The sequence below is a fragment of the Indicator indicator genome, chromosome 9 (genome assembly GCF_027791375.1).
Source record: "Indicator indicator isolate 239-I01 chromosome 9, UM_Iind_1.1, whole genome shotgun sequence".
Taxonomy (NCBI): domain Eukaryota; kingdom Metazoa; phylum Chordata; class Aves; order Piciformes; family Indicatoridae; genus Indicator; species Indicator indicator.
Window position 1 is genome coordinate 26288643 of NC_072018.1, and position 23393 is coordinate 26312035.

Here is a 23393-nt window from a genome sequence, read left to right on the forward strand (position 1 = left end):
GCATCATAATGACTTATCATATATTAGTAATTCCTTTGGGAATATTTTCAATCAATGTGCTTCCTTTGTTCCACTATTATTATACCTGTCAATCATTATTTTGCTTGCTTTTGGATAAATAACAGATCTAATTATTTATAAAGACACAGATATGAATAATCAACAGATTTAACCATGAGTCTGAGAAAATATGTTTGTAATCTAGATCTAGATACAAATATATCGTGCTGCTTGTTGGCATGGAACTTACAGTGTAAATTATTATAAATCTCCCACAATTCTTTGAAATTAATGAACATTGTACAATTTGTAATTGCTTTACAAACTGCATTACCAAACGTAGCTGAATAAATGTTATTTAGACACTCAGAAATAATTTTTCCCCATTTCTTCCTGAAGTGTTTCACAGCACAGCTTTCATGTTGACCCGAATCCCTACTTTTAGAACTTAATTTTTACTTTAACCTAGTTCTGGGTTGCACAGTAGTCCACAGGGCTAAGATACTACTACAGGCTAAAATTAGAATACAGGAGCAGAAGTGGCAAGGTGTGAGGTAATTTTCTTTCAACTTTTCAAATGCTTTGTAAATATGCTTTACAGGAAAGAGTCTGAAACCTTAGCTCTTTCATAATAGTTTCTGAGCAGGGTCATTTTTTTTTCTGCATGAGAGAGCTGTACTACATGGGTACAAACGTTTGTAATTCAACATTTGTTGAAATATTTTTAATTTCTATGTAGCATCATTAAAGTCTGAAGAATAATTTGTGAGAAATATGTAACGTTTGCTTTTTTCCTTTTGTTTGGCTTTCCTTTTCAGTAAGTGTTTAATTAACACATTCATGCCTTGCTATATTAGGTGTTCCTTACTCTAAATTGTCCCAGTGTTAGCTTTCTGGACAGCCAACACCAGGCTGCAACTGCGTGTACTTCCCTGTGCAGTCTTGTTCAGAAAGCCGTGTTAATAGGACAGACATGCTAGACAGGTGGCCCCGAGATAGTGACAACTTGCTTCCGGAGCAATGTTGGGTGCTGGATAAAAAGCTCTTTGGATGCTTGTGGCAGCAGACGACTTGTGGATCTCAAGGCTCATTTAGTATATGCTCTCACTAAGCGTGCAACATATGTTACATTCAGTAGCTGCCTTCTCGTTTCTTGCCCTAAAAGTGCATGCCACTCTTCACGGCTCAGCGGGAAGGTTAAAGTCCCTGACGCTGCAGCTGCCGCCCTTCAGATGTACCGCTGAAGACAGTGAGGGTTCCTCGGCCTCATTCCCTTGCTACAGCTTTGAGCTCCGAAGCTCCACGACGGCGCAGGGACCGGGAGCGCGGCGCGGCGCGCCAGAAACGCCTGGCCGGTGCCAAAACTGGACCCGTGGGTTGCGACTGGTTTGGTCTCCGCCGGGCACCGTCTGCGCTGCGGTGCTGGGTGGGCGGGGACCGGAGCAGTATGGCCGCTGCCGGCGGGGAGCGAGGCGAAGTAGTGCTGACAGAGAAGGAGATGGCCGGTGCCGGCGAGGAGGAGGAGGATGGGGAAGAAAATATCTTGTACGATCTTCTAGTCAACACCGAGTGGCCTCCGGAGACGGAGGTGCAGGTGTGTGTCGCCACGGAATGGCTGGAGTGCGGGGGAGGGGACTGGCCACGTAGGCAGGTGATGTGCCCTGCTGCTCCGGAGGCTGGGCTGCCCGTGCCAGGGGACGCCGCCGGCCCCCAGAGACGTGGGGACAGGCTTTTGTCTCTATTGAGGATCTTTAGGCTGCCCGCTTCGTTCCTGCTGCGCGCAGCGGCGGAAGGCAGCAGGGGCAAGCACAGAAGTAACCCTTGCGGTCATCCTGCAGCTGTCATGGGGTTGTGTCACTTAATTCTCAAGTTGTCACCTCGGTTTGTGCCGCTTGGGAATGCCTTCAAGTCTTTCTTGCTCCTTACATGTGAACAACGTATGCCAGGTTTTACTGTTAAGCTGATTCGAGGGAAGCTGTGGTGAAGTCCCTGTGTCATTTCCATACTGAGAGCAGTGGAAGCTGTCTTGCTGAAAACAAGATCTTTGTTGAACTTAACCTTGAGTAAGGAAAAGGATTCTCTTCTAGATTTGAATATCACAATGGCTGCATCTGTGTTTTCAGGAGTGGGCTGGAAGGAAGAAGTGTATTGCTTTGTGTGTACAAGGCACACAAATGGATGCCAAAGCTGAAAAGATCAGAACGCCTTGCTTATGTGTTACAACTTTATGTTTGTTTCTGTTTATTTTTCTTCATGGCTTGATGGAAAAGCTGATAATATTTGCTTTTTCATCTTTTACCCTGCAACGTGCTGAGGTAGCTGCCTCTGTGTATACTCATGTCTGATTTCAATATAGAGAATGCAGGCAGTGTAGTTTTACTTCATTCTTGAATTCTTCATACTTCGAATTCACTGCAGTTGTTAGCACGTCTATCACTAAAAGCGGTTTTCAAATCGTCTAAAGTTTTATACTTAATGAGAACATCTGAACATAGAAGATTTAAAACGTCACAGGTAGAATGTACCTATTCATAATTACTAAATATTTTTATAAAATCTTAGATTCATAGATTCAGTCAGGGTTGGAAGGGACCACAAGGATCATCTAGTTCCAACCCCCCTGCCATGGGCAGGGACACCTCACACTAGATCAGGCTGCCCAGAGCCTCATCCAGCCTGGCCTTAAACACCTCCAGGGATGGGGCCTCAACCACCTCCCTGGACAACCCATTCCAGGCTCTCACCACTCTCATGGTGAAGAACTTCTTCCTCATGTCCAGTCTGAATCTCCCCACTTCCAGCTTTATTCCATTCTCCCTAGTCCTGTCACTACCTGATATCCTAAAAAGTCCCTCCCCAGCTTTCTTGTAGGCCACCTTCAGATACTGGAAGGCCACAATAAGGTCACTTCAGAGCCTTCTTTTCTGCAGACTTCTTGTTTTTCAGTAAGACTTGTTTGTTTGTTTCTTTTGATCTGTAACTACTTAACTGCAGCAACAGGTATGTGTTTGGAAAATACAATTTCACTGTTATCAGTTACAAGCTTTTTAGAGTCTTCATATAGGTGAACAGACAATTGCAGTTGTTTTTATTTTGAGAGATGGTAAATAGTCTTTTTCAAGTAACGTGAAAGCAATTTACATGTCTGCAAACTAGGAGGAGGACTAAGATGTGGTGGCATGAGGCTGTGGTTCTACAACTGCATTAAGGGGGTACATTTCTGACAAGTATTCCTTCTCTTCTGTTGCCATTAGTATTCATAGAATCATAGCATGGTCCAGGTTGGAAAGGACCTCGGAAGGTCATCTATGGGTCAGTCAAAGCTGAGTAAAGTGTGTTACCTTGCTGTACTGGCAGTCTGGGTACGCCGATTTGAAGTTAATTGTGGGACCATAGCCTGAAGGTCTCCATCTGCCCTGTTAGAATTTCTTAGTATCATTCTGCTTGTCAACTTCAGCAAACAGTATTTACAACTTGCTATTTACTTCAGTTTCAAGATAATTCCCATTTTGAATGGCAGAATCATGAAGGCTTGAAAATATTGTGCTATGTAGTTTGGATTTACATCCTTCTTGAAGATTGCCAGTAGCCAAGGATACTTCTGATATTCTTCTTACAGTTGTAGTGGGAAATTGTTTTTACACTGACGTACAGAGGCAAGCGTTATTTTGTCAGCATGATCCAGTTTTTGCTTAAAGGTGCCTTGACAGGGATATTATTTAGGTGATTGTGACTTCTGCTTGGAACATCTGTCTCTTTTAATCCTGATTTATTTACACTTTTCAGAAAAAGTCACAAAACTCTCCTTGCCTTCTTGTAGAACTGGCTGGTTTGGAATGAGTGAGGGGAGGGACAGCAGGAAGGGAAAGGAAGTTTAATGCTGCCCTGGGATGTTAGATTAAATGCCTTCCTCTGTAGTGACCTAGAATACAAAGCAAGGCCATAAGCCAAGCTTTCACAGGTCTCTATGGACATTGATTTATTTTCTGTTATTTCATTTTTAATTGCAGAGTGCTGAGCCCTTAAAACTGTAATTATGGTCATTGGAAGATGAATCCTATGTAAAGTCATGTTAAATTCAAGATACTGATAAAACTGTGTAGGTTTCTTAGAGTGGAACCTCAAGTTAATTTCAGTTCTTGTTAGTATTCTCGTTCACCTATATTGATTTTCCCAAGAATAATTTTTCATTTGGATGCTGGGGAGGAACTAACAGGTATTTGTGAAGAACATATGCAAAGAACTTGTAGTGCCAGAGAAGAGAGTGGTGTGGAAATTGGGCAATCTGCATTCAATGTAGGGAGATGATTGTATATAATGCACTGTTTGGGAACCCCAAAATATATAGTAAGTATGAAAGGAATTACTGAGAAGCTGATCAGTGAAATGAGGCAGTGGTTGTAGAGGAACTTCCAAGGAAGGACTTGTGTAATCATTTGTGGAAATGCAGGTAGCCTGAACTTTTCCTTTTTTCCAGTAGATAAGTACCGTCTATCTTCTGAAATGTATCGAATGTATAAATTGATACTATGTTTTTTTTTTCCACTGCCATCTAATTTTTTGAGATTTCTCTCCCATCCTTGCTCTCTGTAAGCTTGCTGAGTGTGCAACAAAATCCAAAACTAAGTAGGCGTCTTGTCAGTGAAGTTACTTAAGTTTTATTTCTGGAATGCTGTAGCAAAGGAGAATTTGAAGTTTTCCCAAATAGGAATGAATTAAATAAAAGAATATATAAGATTTGGTAACAAAAAGTAAAATTCAGGTCTTTAGAATATAAGAGTAAGTCAGCTTTGTAAAGAGTTTAAGATTTGTAGAATAGGAGCTTTAGTTTAGGCTGAGGAGTGGACACTTAGGATTTTTTTGAATATTCTTAAGAGGCATGGGCAGGTTTTGGAAATATTTTTACTTCAAATTTCTCTTAATCCAGAAATTTTAACAAGTTCTTTTGTTAACCTCTCTAGGAAATCTTTCAATGCTTGCTGCTCTATAACTCAGAGTGAGAGGTCTGAATATTTCAGTTAACAACCATCTGCTTTATGTATTCTATACTGAAGGGAAGAGGAAATTAATTCATTACCTACTCTAATGCTGTTTGTCATGCTAAGAAAATTACAAGCATGCCTGTTTATTTCACAGATGATAGATGTCTCCCTTACTGATAATCTCACGTCTTCTCAGTTTAATCCCTCTTTCCTGCTTTCTCACTGGCAAATAGTTTAACCTTTTCTTGTAGCTAAGAATATACATGCTATGTAGTTTTGTATTTCTCGTTGTCCTGGGTTAATGCAGTCCGCTCTCACAAGCCCTTTTCCCCCAGCACAGATGGGACGGAAAGTACCTCAACCCAGAGGTTTTTTGGTGCTAAAGAGTTTTACTCCAAATGACACAATGCACAATTATCTTAGCTTGTTTGCAGAAAAAATGCAGCAAAATGTAGAAGCAGCAGTAGAAACCAGCAATAAAATGGTTCCCCCCACCCAAGAACAGAGCAGCCAGCCCAGTGGAAAAGACCAACACCCCCAAAACCTTGAAACTGGAAGCAGCAACTGAACAGGAAGCCTCTCATGTTATAATCTGAACTTCAAGCCCCGTGATACTTTGCTCTAGCCAGCACTTTAATTTTGAAGCTAGCATGACAGCATCATGGTATTGAATATCATTAGTGGATTCAACTCAACCCATGACATATTACTGTGTTTGGAGAGTGGTTTCATTTATATAGTGAACTTAGTTTTCTCCACCTTAGGTACAGTGATACTGGAAAGGCTATAAAAGGTGTCATGGAGTAGAGGAGTTTGTAGTGTCTAGTACAAACTGACATAAAAAAGATTTTTTTTCTTCAGAAGTTCTTTGTTCTTAGTGTTTCTGGAACTTTCATGAACAGTGTTATGAATCTTTGTAGTTATACATTGAACAGCATAATGGGTTCAACACCAATTGTTGTGATTTCTGGACAATACAGATCAATCTGACGTTCATTTAGTGTAGAAAGAATGATTTATACTGCCCTACAGGAGACAATCAGGCATCAGCGTGTTCTGTTGCTAACCAAAGATCAAGACAATATAAAATCAATACAGAATCTGCAGTACATTTTGTTTATTTCATCTTGGCACTTAAAATATTTGCTTCATAGCCTGTTTTACTTCATGCAGTTAAATTATGATGCAAAATTGTAAATAACAGAAAATAAATAACATGTAGGCTAGCAGGCAACTTTAATTTAATCAATGAATATATATGTGTGTTACATTTATGTTGTTTATGTATAACATAATATTTGACCGTTATTGTTGTATTTTCAGCCAAGAGGCAACAGAAAACATGGTGCATCATTTATCATCACTAAAGCAGTTACAGGTAAATATGACTTGTCCTTACGTTCATGACTTATAAGAAGGATGTACTTTAGACTGGCTAGTATAATAGAAATGGAGTGCAGCATGTGTTTCCAGGAGATGTTGTCTCATTATCAATATTGCTGTGTAATTTTTATCTCATCGTTGTGACCTTTCTTGTCTCTTAGGTTATTGGGACAAACTAATAAACCATGGATCTAAGACGTTTTGAAGCACTGTTCTGTATTGCAGAAATTTTGTTCAAGTATTTTTTTCTTTACTAGCTTTTGCATTGGGCTGTCTGCTAGGTAGACGTTTCTATAATATGTTTCTATAAGGAAGTTTTACATTCTGAGTATATGACGTTGCCATTCAACATTTAATTTCTGCGGCAACTGAATTGCATTTTCATCCAGTAGGAATTTCTCTTAGAATTTCTAGAAATGTGTAGTGATCCTTTTGATATTGGCCAAGGATAGAGGGTTTTTCCCTTAATACCTTTCCTTTCATGAAAATTTCTGAGATTCTATGTACAGTAAGCTGGAGAGTATCTTAAAACCACTAGAGATGTAATTTCGTGCCTCTCTTTCCATTTTAGGTCCTGCATTGTTTTTGCTTCGGTACATCTGGTACAGGTAAGCTTGAAGTGCTTAATCTTTTTATTTGGTAAAATTTGTTTTATAGCTTTTTGATTTGATGAAAACTTATTTTTAATGAGAGTGAAATGTAACACCTTTTTAGAATATTGTCCAAGCAATGCTGAAAATATTCTATTTTCATAAATTTGAGTTGTTATCCCTTGAGTTGCCTATCTGAAATAATTTAGATGAGAACTGGTGTGTACTGGTTTGACTTCATTTGTATCAGAAGCCTAACTAGACTTGCAGTTGGAACATCAACTTTCTCAAAACACGTATTTGTCTTCCTCACTCTCAGTGGAGATACAGCAAGTGAAGCTGTTTTTTATTTCCCTCAAGCCTCAGTAACAGGTATGACAGCATTGCAGGATTTGCTTCCTTTAGGAGTAATAGTTAAGAATTAATTTTATTTTTTTTCCTTGACAATTAAAACTATCTACAAAAAGCTAGTTGAGCAACAGTCATACCATTTATATGATTAACCTCCAATTCAAAAGGTACTTAAATGGTCCCAGAAACATACTGAGGTGAATATAGTGTTTCCAGAGGATTTTAGCTATGTGGTTTTACTGCCCTGTTGATGCACTTGGTGGGTTTGAAGATATCAGTTCTCCCTTTTTAGGGGTGTTCTGTTGATTTTTGACATAAATGCAAAGGGATATTAATGTGGCTTCTTGTGAATTCAGAAGGCAGTGCTGTTTTCCCTGTTGCTGGTGTTGTACATTTTTTATTTGTGCTCACTTGGTTTTAGTTGTTTGGTTTTTGGTTTTGTTGTTTTGGGGTTTTTTTGTTTGTTTATGGGTTTTTGGTTTTTGGGTTTTTTTTGGGAGTGGTATTTGTAGGCTCCGTACATTATATAGGTCTAATTGTAAAGGTTCAGTTGCAGACAGAATTAACTTCTTTCTCTTCCCTTTCCCCAGGTAGCCATATTTAAAGTCTGATTTGTATCTTAAAAAAAAAAGAAAAGAAAAAGTTAGTAAAAGTGTTTGAGAGGAAGCTTGAGAGTCCTCTAGTTTAAAAGGCTACTACAAGCAAGGAGAACATTGAATTCAGACTAGATACCTTGTGGCTGCTGATCAGAATGTAGAGTGATGACTAAATAATCAGTTCTCTCAATGTGAGTTTTATTCTCTTAATACAAACAAGAATATTTTTAGCCTTCATCATTGGCAGGGTGCAGTGTTTATTCATGTTTAGTTGATAAAACTTCTCAGGTGATTGATGGTTACCTTAAAGCTAATTCTCCTGGCATGTATATCTTAGGTACTGCTTTTCTTAGGTATATGTTGTGGTTTAGCTTCATGTTTTTGTTATTTCAGCCCTGCAAAGTTTTCTCTGCCCAGTGGACTGGTTCGTCTAGTTAGTAAGCAGATCAGCTGGCACCTAGTACTTGCAAGGTAACGAGCTTACATGCTTTTCTGTTTTTGGAAGTAGGGAATGCTCTCCACCCACCTCCCTACTGTCTGTGTTGGTAACATTGCTGAGTTAATATTGTGCTAAAGTCAGGAGTAGTACTGGAGGCTTTCATAAGGTAGCCCAGAGAAAGAAAGGTCAGTCTGCTACCTATGGGCTTCCAGTTTGCTTCCCTTCGTTTAATGCATCTTTCACTCACATCTGAATGTCCTCTGGCTTTTGAGGCAAAGTGAATTTCAGTGCAAACATTATCAAACTCAAGTCTAGAATTTGATCACTTAAAGACCTATAAATTGTCAGGATATGCAATATAAAATAGTTTATTTTGAAATTTGTGGAAAACGAATGCATACCCTCAAGACTTGCTTCCTATTGTATGTATACAGAAGTGAGAGTTCCAAGGTTACAACCAGCTGTTCTGTAGTAATTTTAGCAACATCAGTGAGATCACTGGGTTTAAAAATAAGCATAAATATGTACAGAAAAATGGTTCAATGATACGAAGGTAGTATGGAATGTTTTTAGTTTGTTATTGCATATATAGTGGTGCAGCAAGAGCTCTCTGACTGTTGAGAGATGGTGATTCTTTGAAGGAAGTGATGACCTCTTTTGGTGCACAGCATGCCAGTTGCAACGTGGTATGTTAAATATAAAGTCATGAGACCTGCGCCTAAGGAGAAAATGTAACTTACTGAAGCGTGGTAGTAGTTTGTTCCAGGTAATGCAATGCATAGTTTCAGGTACTGCAGTTTTGAAGCTATCCATAAGCAGCATCTGATTCTGACATCCCCTGCAGAGGAATCTTATTATAGCACTGATTTCTGTTTTTCCTTTTCTTGGTAAAAATTGAAAAGCACCCAGATGGACTTTAAATGAAGTTTCACACCTGTATTTTTCTTTCAGCAATGGTAAATTGTTAGCAGTTGTTCAAGACCAATGTGTAGAAATCAGGTAACATTATTTATTGCTTTATGGCCATGGTTGTAGAGTTTTGAGAATGTGTTTATAATGTTTTGCTAATTGTATTTTTAAAGATTTTTTATTTAATTTTTTTAATGTTATAATTAAGAAAAAGTCTTAATATATTTTCAATTAGAAAGCAGAAGCCTTCTATTTCTTCTTAGACATTCCCCCTTTTTAAAAAACAAACAAACATACCAAACAAACACTGAAAAAAAAACCCAAAATGACACCCCACTAAAACCCCTCCACAATTAAAGTAGTATGTATATCTTGGTCTGCATGACAAGAAGTGTAGCCAGCAGATCAAGGAAGGTGATTCAGTTCCTCTACTCCACTCTGGTGAGACCCTAACTGCAGTGCTGTGTCCAGCTCCTCAGCACAAGACAGACATGGACTTTCTGTTCTTCCTAGATATTCTCTACTAATAAATGGGACAAAGAGAAAGTTTTCTGATACTCTGTAGAGTAGCTGGCATGTATAATACTTCACCTTATTTTAGAAGTATTGTGGATTGTTGTAAAGACCCTTTTACTTCTGCTCTCTAACAAGAAGTTCTCCTTTGCCAGTTCAAGAACATGTTTAACTGTAGAATGTTCCTTGATTGAGTGTGTTTATTTGCTTCACAAAAAAAAATCCATTTGCTGGAAGGTCAAACCTTCTATTTATATGTAAAAGAAGCGAGTATATGAAAATTGTTCGATCAGAAGTTGTGTGAACACCACAAATGTCAGCTTATAGACTATAAAATAAATCTTGTGTTTCAGCTGTATTAACTATATTCTTACAGTGTTTCTAAAATTTAAAGCTACAGGATACTGACTAGGTGTGTTGTTTTTTTTTTTCCCTAAAGGTACATGCTGAAGTTCTGAAATGAAGCTGTTTTGAACAGCATTACTACTAAATGAAGGCTATTAGTATTTATGCATTGTCAGAATGGCTTCTAAAATACTGTTGTTAATTAGTGTAGCTGCCTGACAGTGAAGGCTACTATCTGCCTTTTTGAACAAGCAGTTAAATACATGCAGGCCTTTGAATTGTGCCCTTCAAGTATTTTTATAGTGTTCAATTGATTGTGTAAAACTGAATAGTGTGTTGTTTTTTACTTTTTTCTTTTTAAATCCATGTGAGTCTTTTTCTGCAGGTCTGCAAAAGATGACTTTGGATCTATAGTTGGAAAATGTCAAGGTATACAATTATGACACCTCTTCATCCTTACTCAGTGCCATCATTGTTTATTATTTGTGCACTGCTAAGTGGTGGTGTCAGTTTACCTTAATGGGTTAACTGCTTAAAAGTATTGGGAAGAATCTCTTAATAATTTTGCTTCATGACTAGCTCTTTACCCTCCCTCCCTCTCTTCTTTCCATGATGATTAACATATAAAACCTGAATCAGAAATAAAATGATAGTTAAAATAAAATAAATGAGTTTGTGAGACCTAGCAGGTGTTGGAGAGGTGGTATTTTTTGTGTATGGTGTAGGGTTTTTTTTTCTTTCTTTTCCCCCTTTGTTTTTCCTACACCAGAATAAGTTTCTAATAGTGGTAGACACCCTGCATTTTTTTGACCCAGTTGACTTTTTATCCTGTTTAAGGGATTACACTTCATTTTAAGATAAATGTCTTCTTTTTTTGTAGTGCCAAAGGATCCTAACCCTCAGTGGAGGCGAGTGGCATGGAGTCATGATTGTACGTTACTTGCTTATGCTGAAAGCAGTGGAACAGTGAGAGTCTTTGACCTGATGGGTAGTGAGCTTTTAGTCATTGCACCGGTAAGTGCCCTCTTAAATTCAATATGAATATAGCAGAACTTCTGGTAAGGAAAAGGGTAATTTGCCCTCTGGCATTTTTGTAATCATGGCTTACTTTGGTATTCATACTGCAAGCCTTTATACCATGGGTGAATGTACTATGAAGTGTTCATCATGTGATGGATGTATTATAGTTAAGTAGTATGTAGCACTTGCAAAACATATCCTTTGTGCTAATGCACTTAGTCAAAACCTTCATCTTTATCTTTTTCCTAGAATTGTGGTAGATCTGCAAGTACATCAGATTGTGAAAGTATAAAATCACTTAATGAGTATGTGTACAAATAATTACAATCTTCAGTAGTAGATTACAAATCTGCAGTTTATGCAGAGTCATTTACAAGTCAGGATGTATTGCTCGTAGACCAATATGAGCGTATTTTTATATTTTATTTGGTATGAGAAGAAGTAATTGCTGTTGGTTCACTCCACACAATATATTTAATCATTTTCATATTCAAAGGTTGTAATAAACTAATTTGGGAAGGCAGCTCAAGTGCATTTCCTCAGCATATTGTCTTTGTAGCCTGCATAGTTAATGAGATTTCTTCAAAATAAAAGCAACTGTATTTTGTTACTAATGCAAACCATGATTTTTTTAAAATACATTTTTATATGTAGTGAATTTTTAAATTCCTAGATCTTGCAGTTATGAAGACACCTTTTGTTTTTCTTTTCTTTTGTTAAAATCTCTTTTTACTCTGAATGTCTTTCATGCATTTTTGGGTGAAGACAGCAAATATTCCAGGAGATCTGAGCTATGCTATTGCTGGATTAATCTTTCTAGAATACAAAGCAAGTGCCCAGTGGTCAGCTGAACTGCTTGTTGTTAACTATCGTGGAGAATTGAGAAGTTATCTTGTAAGGTAAGTATACATTTTGACTTGTTTTGAGAACAAGTGAATGTCAAATGAATTCTTTCTACCTTTCCACTCTTCAAAGAAAATACATCTGAAATAATGTGTTTGGTTTTTTTTTTTTCCTTTCCTTTCCTTCACCCCCTCCCCCCACCTGTACTTAGTGTTGGAACAAATCAAAGCTTTCAAGAAAGTCATAGTTTCAGCTTTAGCAGCCATTATGCCCATGGAATAACTACTGTCATTTATCATCCAGGACATAGGTAAGTGTTCCGTTTGCTACTTGCCAATAGCATGGAAATGATGAACAAAAGGGGCAAATTAAACGCTGATGTGTGTTGGATAAGGAGGGGGAATAAAAGTGTTCCTATTTAGTGAATAAGTAACAAGAAGTCATGTGCCATTGTATCTAGGAAAGAAGCCCTACAGCTGATGTGGTGTGATTTAAGAACCCTAGTATTTGTCCAGGAAAAGTAGTATTTCACATTACTGGGACTAAAATTATTAGCATGATATCTTCTTCTTCAAACTTAAAAAAAAAAAAGTTAATATGAAAAAGCTTCTCCTGTTACTGTTCCCAGTCTACCTGTCAACTTGTTATTTTGGAGTCATCTCCTGTCTAGTTCTGAAAAAATAATTGGTAAACAAGAGCAGATCTTTGCTGAGCTCTCAGGAGTGCCTTTCATTTTCTTTTGATGCCACTTGTGCTATTCATCTTAATAGCTTCTGCCCCTGCTGTTGCATTTTGCTCCCTGAAAAGCTTTTTAAAATTTTAAGTATATGCTGCCATGATTGAGTTCTCTGGAGTCCTGGGAGATGGCTTTTTGTCTTGAGGTTGTGTATTTTGTGTGTGTCTAAACTGACAGGATGTCTTCATTCTAGCTGTCACTGAGTTTCATTTATCTTAAAAGTTACTTCTGAATTATAAATATGTTGCACTGGATGTGACAGCTTTTCCAAAATTTCTTTGAAAAGATTTATCTTGATGGAGTTTTTGAGAGCTCAATTCAGGCAGTTTTGGTGCCACCACTGTCGCTATTATTGACAATTCTTCCCTTGGTCTTTGTGCTACTGTTTGTCTCTTAGTCACCTCTGCACAGCGTGGTCACTTGTAATTGAGTTCTACTCACTGCTGCTGTAGAAATTTTTAATTCAGCATCATGTTACAATGGAAGCTGGAGCTTATGGAAGAATTTACCTGCCTATAGATGGACAAGACTATAGACAAATTAATCTTCCAGAAGGTTGTGCTTGCTGTCTCTTGGTTATTAGGAATTGACAGTTATGTTGGAGTGGTTTAATGAAATTCTTGCTTACTGATCTTCAGTGTTAAGTTAAGCAGCATCTCCTTAAGGGAGGTGTATTTATTTTCAGTTGTGCCATGTTTTACTTTCTGATCCCACCAACGATGCAATGGTAATTCACCCACTGTCCTGCAGAGGGAGAGTCTGCTGTTGCTGTCTTTTTAGGAAAGTTTTAAAAGCTACTTCTGTTTTTGTTGTGTTAGTCAACTCTTGACACCACAAAATACGTGAAACCTTTAAGAATCTTAACAGACTGTAAGCATCCACGGTATAAGTCATCTTGCTCTATCTTTGTGAGTAGCATGAGACCTGAGGATGTTAAGTAAGCTTTACTGACCTCTGATAGAGGTCTGTTTTTTCTTTCATTTGGCTTTTGCAGGAAATGTGTTCAAAATATGCTCAGATCACATCTGAGAGCTATATGAGCATCAGCCACTAGGTGGTAGAGTCTTTCAAGAGTAATGCAGACTTGGAAAATTTATGAAGGCGTGTTCTCTGGGATGAACTTTTGGCTCCAGTTTCTTCCTTTCAGGAGATACATTGATTTTTGATGGGTTGTTCACTACAATGAAGCTTCCAAAGAAACTTAGACTTCTGTCGTCAATGTTTTTGTCAAGGCAATCATCAGTTAAATGTAAAAGTAGTTGTTAATAGGGAGAAAGAGCTTCAAGAGAAAATACTTTGATACAGTTCAGAGGTAATCAGAAGTAATTGTAAGAGTTTCCTCAAGGTTTTTAAAATGTCATCAACTGTGTGTAACAAAATTATTGCATGCACATTTATAATTGATAGAGCTGCTTTAGGAAAGAGAAAAAAAGAAAAAGAAAAACCTTGATGTATTTGCTCCCTTGATAAGAGAGAAGTAGCTGTTGTGCCACAACGGAATAAATGAATATCTAATGCTTGGACAGAATGACCAGAATTTACAGCAGTTATGGCTTAAGCTGTAATTGCTATAATTCTTTGAGGATAGAGGAGAAATTAAAATTTATGACCAGACATATTTGTTTTTAAATGTTGGAAATTATGTCTTATTTGGAAAGCCAGAAGTGAGAATGGGTAGGAATAAATTTCTTGAATAACAAATGTTACTCAGGTAATTTTTAGGTCTCTTTAAACTTCAGTGTGTTTTTTCACAGACAAAGGTAATTGAGGCTATTTGGTAGGCTTTTGTTACTGCAAGCAAACCGCTATTTTGCTGACTTAAATGTTTGGGCTTCTTTATTTTTCTTATGTGGCAGTATATGAAACCATAATATGCCTTTATGTATTTTTAGACTACTTCTTGTAGGAGGCTGTGAAACAGATGAAGATGGAGTATCTAAAGCAGCTGGCTGTGGGATATCTGCTTGGAGAGTTCTGTCAGGCTCTCCCTATTATAAACAGGTCACTAGTTATGAAGATGATATTAGAACAGTAAGTGTGTTTCCTTATTTTACTGGGTGGCTATTGTTCCTGGCAAAATTATCTAACTGGAAGTTCAATATGAATCACTTTTTGAAAGAAGAATTTAATGCAGTATTCTGGTATTTTGTAAGCCATGATGTGAACTCCTAATAGGTTCTTCCTTCCTAGCATCTGTCTGTTTTTCACTTTTTCTGTAGTAAGATTTGGACTTCTAAGTTGTAGATTATCGCATGTGTGTGTTGTGGGGCTTTATTTATTTATTTATTTACTTTTTAAAACTAACAGGAAAAAAACTAAACAAAAAAATAAGAAAGCACAACAAAAAAAAAATCTAGCATGGAAAAATTCAGACTCCTTAGTTGATTACTAGGATACATTATTCATATTTTGTTAGAAAAAATTCCAGTTATTTTTGTCTTTTTATTACTTCCTAACAAAAGGAAGCACACCTGAAAGAAAAGTTGTAGTTTGTCTTTTGCTTCTAGAAGTGTTTGATTTGTTAACAGCTACAGTGTGAATATCCTGAAATCAACTTAAAGTATACTAGCATGAATTCTATTATTTATGCTTATATAGGTATTGCTTAGTATCACATACAGACTGTTAATTTCATTGTAAATATGTGCTACTTTTTTGTGGCATAGCACATACTTATAGGCTAGGCACAGACAGTTACCTGGGGCTGAACTATAGCAGTTGCTCTGTCTAGTGATGCCTGTCCAGCAGGGAAGGGGAATTTAGGGAACAGAGAGAAGACCTGTGTGTTGAAATAAAATCAGATTTAATGAAAAAGTTGAACTGATACCAATGGTAATATAAAGTTATAGTTATCCCAGGAAAGGCACAGCAGTCGCAATAAACAGGAAGGCAGTCCTCTAGTAAAGGGAAAATGAAGAGGAACAGAGTCAGGAGACTCAGTCAATAGGCTTCCCTCTCCTTGGCAAGCTTCCCCCTTTATGCTGAGTGCAAGGTTCGTGATATGGAATACATCTGTGAGCCTACTCGGTTCAGCTGCCCTGGCTGACTGCTATGCAGCCTGTTGTTGGCCTATGATTCTGTCTCAGCAGAACCAGGATGCTAATGGGCAAAGTTATACAAATTATGTGTTACTGTCCTTGCACTATTTTAAAGTAGGAAGTCTTATGAAAATTTAAAGAAGAATTGTTTTAATACGTTAGATATGACTTAGTTTTTGGAGCGTATCAGGTTGTCTTTCATTGTGTGATGTGTTTCTCTTACAGGCACAGAGAAGAGGATTACTAAGGATTATGAATTTAAGACTTTACAACAGACGGGGAGCAGAACAGGTATTAAGATCTACCTCAGACGTGTATTTTGCTAACATGATTGTCCATTAATGACTGCCTGAGAGACTGACAGTAGTTTTTAACTTATGCAACTTAAAAATTAACATTTATATAATTCTTTTTACAAGAATTAATATTTATATAAGATCTATCAAAAGTAGCTTTTGTCACTAAATGGAATAGTTTCCATTTAGTAGAGTTTAAAACAAACTACTTACTTTTTTTATCTCCCACAAGACAACCAAAAAACAAACCTACCCCACCCCAACCAACCAACCAACCAAACTCACCGAATCCTCCAACCTTGAAGCCCCAAATTTTTGTACAATGTGAGGTAGAAAAGAATGGTTGGATTCAAATAAGGTGCTCACAAAGACTTGATTTTTACACTCTGTTATGAGATACCACGGAAACATTTTGCTAAGTAGCTTCAGAGGTCTATTATGGATCAAACTTGTACTACCAGGACTCATGCGAACCTATGAACCTGCTGATGAAAAACGACTTGTTCTTAAGAGCCTTCAGTATGAGTTTTGTATTCTCTCAGCTGAATGAGTGTTAAATTGTGAGTGTCAAGCTGAGATGTAGATGTGTGCTTTCTGTATTTCGAAGACTTTGTACATAGTGCTTCTACAAGTCTTTGGAGCTACCTATGCAGTTCTGCACCACCTTTAACTGTCTCTTGTCTACTAGTTGTGTGTAGCCTTCGTTTCACTCCTTGTTTTATCCCTCTTGCCTTCCTTGTAAGAAAATTTGTATGCCCTTCTTTTATTTTGCAAGGAAAAAATCAGTAAAGAATCTGTTTATCACTCTCACTGTGTCCTCCTGAGAGGAAAAATGGCTGATCTAAAGTTATATGGACTTTGGAAGTAACCTTAATAGATCTTTGGGATGTTTAGGAGACTAGTTAGAAGAAATTGCATGCTTGATTGGAAGGGGAAAATGAATCTTTCCGAATCTCTCTCAAGGGTGGAATGGGGAGAAATTTTATTTCCTTCACTGAAAATATAAAAGAGAAGGCTGAAGCAATTTTTTTTTTTTTTTTTTTTACTGGAAGGCTAGTACTGAGTGAGCTGTACTAAACTTCATCTTCATTGCACTTGCCAGTACTAAATTCGTAAACAAAAGCAGATCTTGTTATTCACCCATAAATATTTCAGTCTGACTTCAGAGATTACTTTTTAGATATATGAGGTATAGTTTATATTCTTAGTTGGAAATTGGCAACAGTGTTAAGGTATGATAGGCAGGGCAGCTGGAAGGCTTGTACATTAGAACTAGCTAACCTGCATTTAATTCTTAGTGTTGTTAACTTAAATGACACTTACAATGAATGTGAAGTGCCAACCTGCTAAGGTTTTCAGTATCTTGTTCTGAAGTTTCCTTAAGCTGACTTGCTGTTTACTGAGGCAGCATTGTCTGCTTTGCCAAAGGACCAAGTAATCTCTATAGATAACAATGCTTAGGTGGTAAATTTGAATGTGTTAATGGCTGCCCAGGATTTGAATTTAACAGCAAGAGAATTGCTACTGACTGCAAGTAAACGTTTAACCCTTTTTAAGATTTATGATGTATACCACTGATTGTTTATTTTAATGGGTTATGTATTTTGGCTATACATCTGTAAGTACTTTAACAGTCTTGTTCTTTCTCCTCTGCACATGCAAATTGATTGGAGAGAGAGAGTTTCCATTAGTAGGCATGTATAATTTCTTGGCAGACGACAGTAGAGATTGCAGTACTATAGCTGCTTAAGAAAATAATCGGAGAATACTTAGGATGTTTTTTTTTTACTAATTCTTAATTGGTTTAAAAAACACCTTAATAATGCTCTTCTTTTAATTTAAAAATGCATTTTGAGCTTAGATTTAAGTAGTATTCTCAATAGTTGGAAACCAGTGTACAACAGTGAGCAGATAATTTGTCATTGTTTTTGTGGCATAGATAGAACTTAAAACAGTCTAAGACACAAAATAAGAACTTAAAAAAAAGCCCAAGCAAGCAAGCATACCCTGAAAGAATATTATTATCCTTCCATGATACCTACATGAATGTGCTATAGAAACACTATTAAAACTTCTTAACTGTATGGGCTGCTAGTAACTTTTCTCTACATCATTTACATTGGGGTATTTTCAAAGAGGGGAGACACTGGCTTAAAAATTCATTCACTGCAAGCTTGGACAGTCTAACATTACTGTAGGATGAATCATCATTAAGAATTTTTAAAAAGTGAACTGACTAACAAAATGGGATTTTATGAACAATGTAATTCTGGGGAATCAGCATTCTACTGTCTTACGGTGAAGACTAGACTCTCTGAGAACCTAATGATCTTTCTGGAAACACAGGACTTGTGTTGCACCAGCCAAGGGAGAGTTTTCCTTTAGGCTTTCTCTCTTATCTCCATGGCCTGGGATTCCAGACAGCTGGTTGTAGCAGTAAAGACTGAATCAAAGAAGACATTCAGTAACTCTACCTTCTCTGTGTTCTCTCTCTCAGTAGGGCACCCAGCTCATTCAGGAGTGGCCCCACATTTTCCTGTCTTCCGTTTCTTGCTGCTGTATTTGAAGCCCTTTTTATCTTTTGCGTCCTTTTGCAGATTTATTTCTAAGTGAGCCTTGGCCTTCCCCATTGTGTCCCTATGTACGTTGGCAGCGCTCCTATATTCCTCCAAAGTGGCCAGTCCCTTTTTCCACATACTGTAAACTTCCTTTTTCCATTTGAGCTTTTCCATTTACTGTACAAAAATGTGGTGCAGAAAGTCACGTTTCCAAAGATTTGTTCATGCTATGGTAGTGTTGGTTCTTTATGCAGATTATTTTTACTCTTCCATGACATGATTGATATTTTACCTTTATTCCAACTTCCAGCATAGTGGGTTTTTTTAGTGTAAAATGTTAAATTTTCAGTGTAGAAGATTGTGATTTTTTTTCCTCAAATAGAAACAGTTTGGTGGATTTTTTTGGCTTTTTTTGGTTTAAATATTCCTCGATGTGTGGTTGTGTGTGTTTTTCTTTCACTGTTCTTATTCTGACAATATTTGGCAGGATGGAGTTTTCAAGATGAATCTTTCTCCTGATGGAGGTCTTCTGGCAGCTATTCATTTCTCAGGAAAACTGACAATCTGGTCTATTCCATCTCTCAGACAACAAGGAGAATGGGACCAAATTGATCAAGTAAGAAGAGTGCAGATGTTTAGAAAGTTATGGCATATTATGTCATTCTCTAGACATTTGCTTTCCTAGGAGATGAAGGTAGTTCAGATAACTGGTCTTTAGCTACAATCAACTCACCTTTCCAGTCATTTTTCAAAAGCCCTGTATTTAATTTTACAGTAATCTTTCATGTTTTGGCCATGAGCCTTAAAATTGAAAAATTAAGAAAAAGACTTGGTTTGTTTTGCAGAGAATTTTTCATGAGATATTTTGGTGCTAAGTGGGTAACACTGGTAAAGGTGGACTAAAAGGCATTTTAAAAACTCTGAATGGTTAAAACTAAATTCTGCTGAGTGTCTAATCTGTTCATCTATTTCTCCTTCAAAATTTACCTCACCTTCTTCCAGATAATGCTCCAGAATAGTTTGTTAATCAAATTCTTGCTAGTAAGGTACATGCATTCTACAGGATCTGTTTGCAAAACTAAGTAGGGGAGCTTAAGTTAGGAATTGCCACTTAAAGCAGTGTCCTAGGCTGCTGCTCAGGAACACTACACAGAGTAAAGAGGAGGATTGTTCTGGAGATTCTTGGTTTATATACTTGCAGTTCTATGTATGGATATGAAAAAACACTTTGTATGCTTCAGATGGCTGTAGAGCCTTTATTTCAGAAATCTTTATGATTACTAGCACTTTTGTTTTCTAACATGTTGTTTTAGGAATCCAGAAATCTATTTTTCTATGACTCTCTGGAAAAAAGCTGTATATTTTATGTTCAGGAGAAGTTTGAATTTTCATTGAAAAATGAGCGTGTCAGCAGTAAAGTAAACAGATTGTGTTACAAAGATTTACTTGCATATGAACTCTCCTTTTGACTTTTTTAGCCAGGTTATGATGAGATCAACCCAGACTGGAAGCTCTCTAGTGAAAAGAGAAAGAAAATAAAAGGTATGTGGTACAGTTAGATCATTATTTCATATCCTCATGTAGCTAAAAGTATTACACAAACATACAAAGACCTGAAATGGCTTCGTTAAATCTCAGAATCATTGCAAAATTGTAATTGGTTTTTGAGCTAGAACAGATTCAGTTCTGTTCAGCGTTTTACTTTTCAACTAAGTCTCTTCTAAGTGACTGCACTTTCTGAAGCTAACAGCATGTTTTTGCAGAATGTCTGCTTCTAGAAGTGATAACACTGGACGTTTATAGTTACTACCACAGATTTGTGTGCAGAAAGCTCTTGCTTGTACTTACTCCTGTAGAAATGAAGGTTACTGCTAAATCTTGTCTACCACAATGTAGTGCTATAAGTGAAAGGTTTGTCAGTAAGTAAGTTAAAAAAAAAAAAAAAGTCACATCTTCAGTGAGGAGCAAAGACAGGTGACCCAAACCTGACCAGTAAGGTATTCCATTCCATGTATGTCATATTAAGAATAAAGCTGAGGGATTACAAGGGTCGAATTTACTTCTTCAGTGGTTGGCATCCAACTGAGCTGTTTCTTAGTGCTGTTTGGAAAAAGAAACAAATCAAAACAAACCGAAAATTGTTTGTCAGAGAGGTGGGAAGTAAGACTGTAGATAAAAAATTGAGCTAACTTGATGGAGAATGTTTTGTCCCAACATCCATTTTCCATAATCAAGACAGTCTTAGAAATGGCACAGCTTTCATTCTTATGTGTGGTAATTCTTTGTTTTGTTTGTTTGATCTTCTTAACAACCTCATCTTTTAGGCTTTTTCAAGAAACTTGTTCATAATTATCACTCCCTGGAAATATTTAAAGCAGATATCAACTATCTAAAACTTGTCATATTTTGTGCAAATAAATCAGTTTATTGTGAATTCTCTCTCCAAATAATATGAAACTGATTTAATAAAATATGCTTGTTCTAAAATACAAAACTCAATGGCATATGTATATATAGATGTAAGAAATGTTTGTTAAATTAGATGAAGACTTATAATAATTCAAATAATTTCTTATCTGTCTGGTGTTTAAAGCTATCTTGATTTGTAATAATGTTGCATTGTTATTTACTTGTTCATTTGTTTTAGATAAGGAATCCTACTACTCATTGATAGATGTAAATTGGTGGGCAGATAATTCTGTCATCCTGGCTCGCTGCTCTGGTGCATTGACTGTGTCATCAGTCAAGACTTTAACAAATTTGCTGGGAAAGACATGTGAATGGTTTGAGAGTTCTCCTCAGGTCACATCAGCTCATGATGGAGGATTTCTAAGTCTGGAGGTGAGGAATGCGCACAAGCAGATACCTTTTTGGAGTACAGTAGAGAGTTTGCTTTTTTACATTTAATCCTAAGGGTGTTGTGTGTGTGGTTTAGGAAAAAAAAAAAAGCTGGTTTTCTCTTAGTAATAATTGTTTCCTTATTTCTATGTAGGTGTTACAGGGAAATTCTGAATTTGCTGCAACTTAACTGTCTTAGTAAAAACTTCATTGTCAAATACATTGTGGACAATAGAAGCAAAACTCCTGGAAGGCTGAATCTGAATGAGAGGAATCTTGCTGCAAAAAGCAGTTTGTGTCAACAGATTTTACTGCTTTGTGTGTTAGTGGATTTTGAGAATGCTTCCAGCATCTTTCTCCCATTTTGAAACAGATGCCTTCTAGTGAGGGATTACATTTAAAAGAAATGAAAAACTGATTTAAATTAAGATGAAGCCATGTAAGAGAGATTTTTTTGGTCATCTTTAGTAGGTTTCCAGGACAGAGTAGAGCATAATAAAATTACCCAAGCATTTTCTTTGAAAATAAGCAAATTGCTTTTTCTGAAGGCTTATGTTGAAATTGGTCATAAACATCATAAACAAAATATCAGAATATCTCAATATTTAGCAAGGGTTGCATGTGTGTTTTTGGAAAGGTTTATTGTCCTGGCAATAAGATACAGCAAGTGACTGGCATATTGCAGATTAAGGATGTTGTCTGAGATGACATTTGCATTAAACAGAAAACCTTATGAATAGTTCACTGCAGTGTTTTCAACTCTTAGCTATATAACAGCATATGAAGATGTCTCCATAGCTCTGTCCTGTTTGGGTTGATGAAGGACATTGAGTATAATAGCAGGTTCCTATTAAGAAGCCCTCACTCTTGCTTCAATAAGTAGGGAATGAAGCCTCAGATGTAGGAGGTAGTCATGGTTTGTGGATCATATTAGGTTGAGAAATAAAGTGATTAAAGGACGAGAGGAGGAAAGATGTCTGAAATTTGAAGTGCTGTGAGTGGAGATGTACTCAATTCTCATCAAACTAGTTGAGGTGTACTAGGTGGATGCTTCATATTTGTATTTTCTGTGCAGTGTGAGATAAAACTTGTTCCAAAAAGATTACGCTTGGAGAGCAGGCATGGTGATGAAGATGAGGGAGAAGATGACTCTGATTCAGATCAGGAAACTTCTGCTAAGGACAGGTACTTCAGCTACATAAAGCAAGGCCTGTACTTTGTGACAGAAATGGAACGATTTGCTCCTCCACGGAAACGTCCACGTACTATTACAAAGAATTTCCGCCTGATCAGTTTGAGATCCACAACTCCAGAGGAACTGTACCAGAGAAAAGTAAGTATAGAAGGAAGGTCATACCTCTCTTAATCAATTTTATTTAGGAAGAACCTTTTCATTTTTTTTAATTCTTGCTATATTAACAGAAGGATTTAAGCATACATTTTTAAGGGTCTCTTAGCTGACAGTGTACTGTGTTACCTAATCAAAGGGAGTGTTGTTTAAAGCTAACAATATAATAATTAAAATGAGATGATGTTTGTGGGAGACACTGTGCATCATTAGATTGGCCAGACTTGGAAGTTCGCTCATGTGAGTGTTTACAAATATTGAAAGATTTGCATGAAATTAGTTTTGCTTGCTGTCAGCCAGGGTTAACTTCTACTCTGATGTGAATGTAGCTTACCTGTGTATTTTTTTTTTCTGTCATACGTACAAATGTGGCCTGTGACTTGTTCTTACTGAACAGAGACTTCTTCGTTTTTAAGTCTAATCTAGGCAGTACTTTGTCTAGGACATTTCAATTGTTGTGATAGGAAACTAGTCCACACTATAACTATCAGCATTTCCACGGAATGCTAATGTCATACTGGTTAGCTAAATAACTTGTTCGTTTTTCTTGACGAAAAATCTCTAATTTTCTACAGGTGTCCATCAGATCCAATCTTACTCATCTATAT

At 37.0% G+C, this 23393-nt stretch overlaps 1 protein-coding gene across 2 annotated transcripts in view; it reads left to right on the plus strand.

Moving 5' to 3' along the window:
- Window positions 1-1447: 1447 nt before the first annotated feature.
- Window positions 1448-23393, plus strand: part of NBAS (NBAS subunit of NRZ tethering complex) — a 143682-nt gene continuing 121736 nt past the window's right edge. Inside the window, exons 1-15 of one of the 2 annotated variants that reach the window (XM_054383463.1) lie at window positions 1448-1594; window positions 6306-6360; window positions 6937-6976; window positions 8293-8373; window positions 9293-9340; window positions 10494-10537; window positions 10989-11122; window positions 11894-12027; window positions 12183-12281; window positions 14600-14738; window positions 15971-16036; window positions 19087-19215; window positions 20078-20141; window positions 21247-21440; window positions 22513-22770. In XM_054383463.1, the coding sequence (XP_054239438.1) occupies window positions 1448-1594; window positions 6306-6360; window positions 6937-6976; window positions 8293-8373; window positions 9293-9340; window positions 10494-10537; window positions 10989-11122; window positions 11894-12027; window positions 12183-12281; window positions 14600-14738; window positions 15971-16036; window positions 19087-19215; window positions 20078-20141; window positions 21247-21440; window positions 22513-22770 (1632 nt within the window). The remainder of the gene's footprint in view (window positions 1595-6305; window positions 6361-6936; window positions 6977-8292; window positions 8374-9292; window positions 9341-10493; window positions 10538-10988; window positions 11123-11893; window positions 12028-12182; window positions 12282-14599; window positions 14739-15970; window positions 16037-19086; window positions 19216-20077; window positions 20142-21246; window positions 21441-22512; window positions 22771-23393) is intronic. The other variant, XM_054383464.1, reaches the window with a different exon arrangement.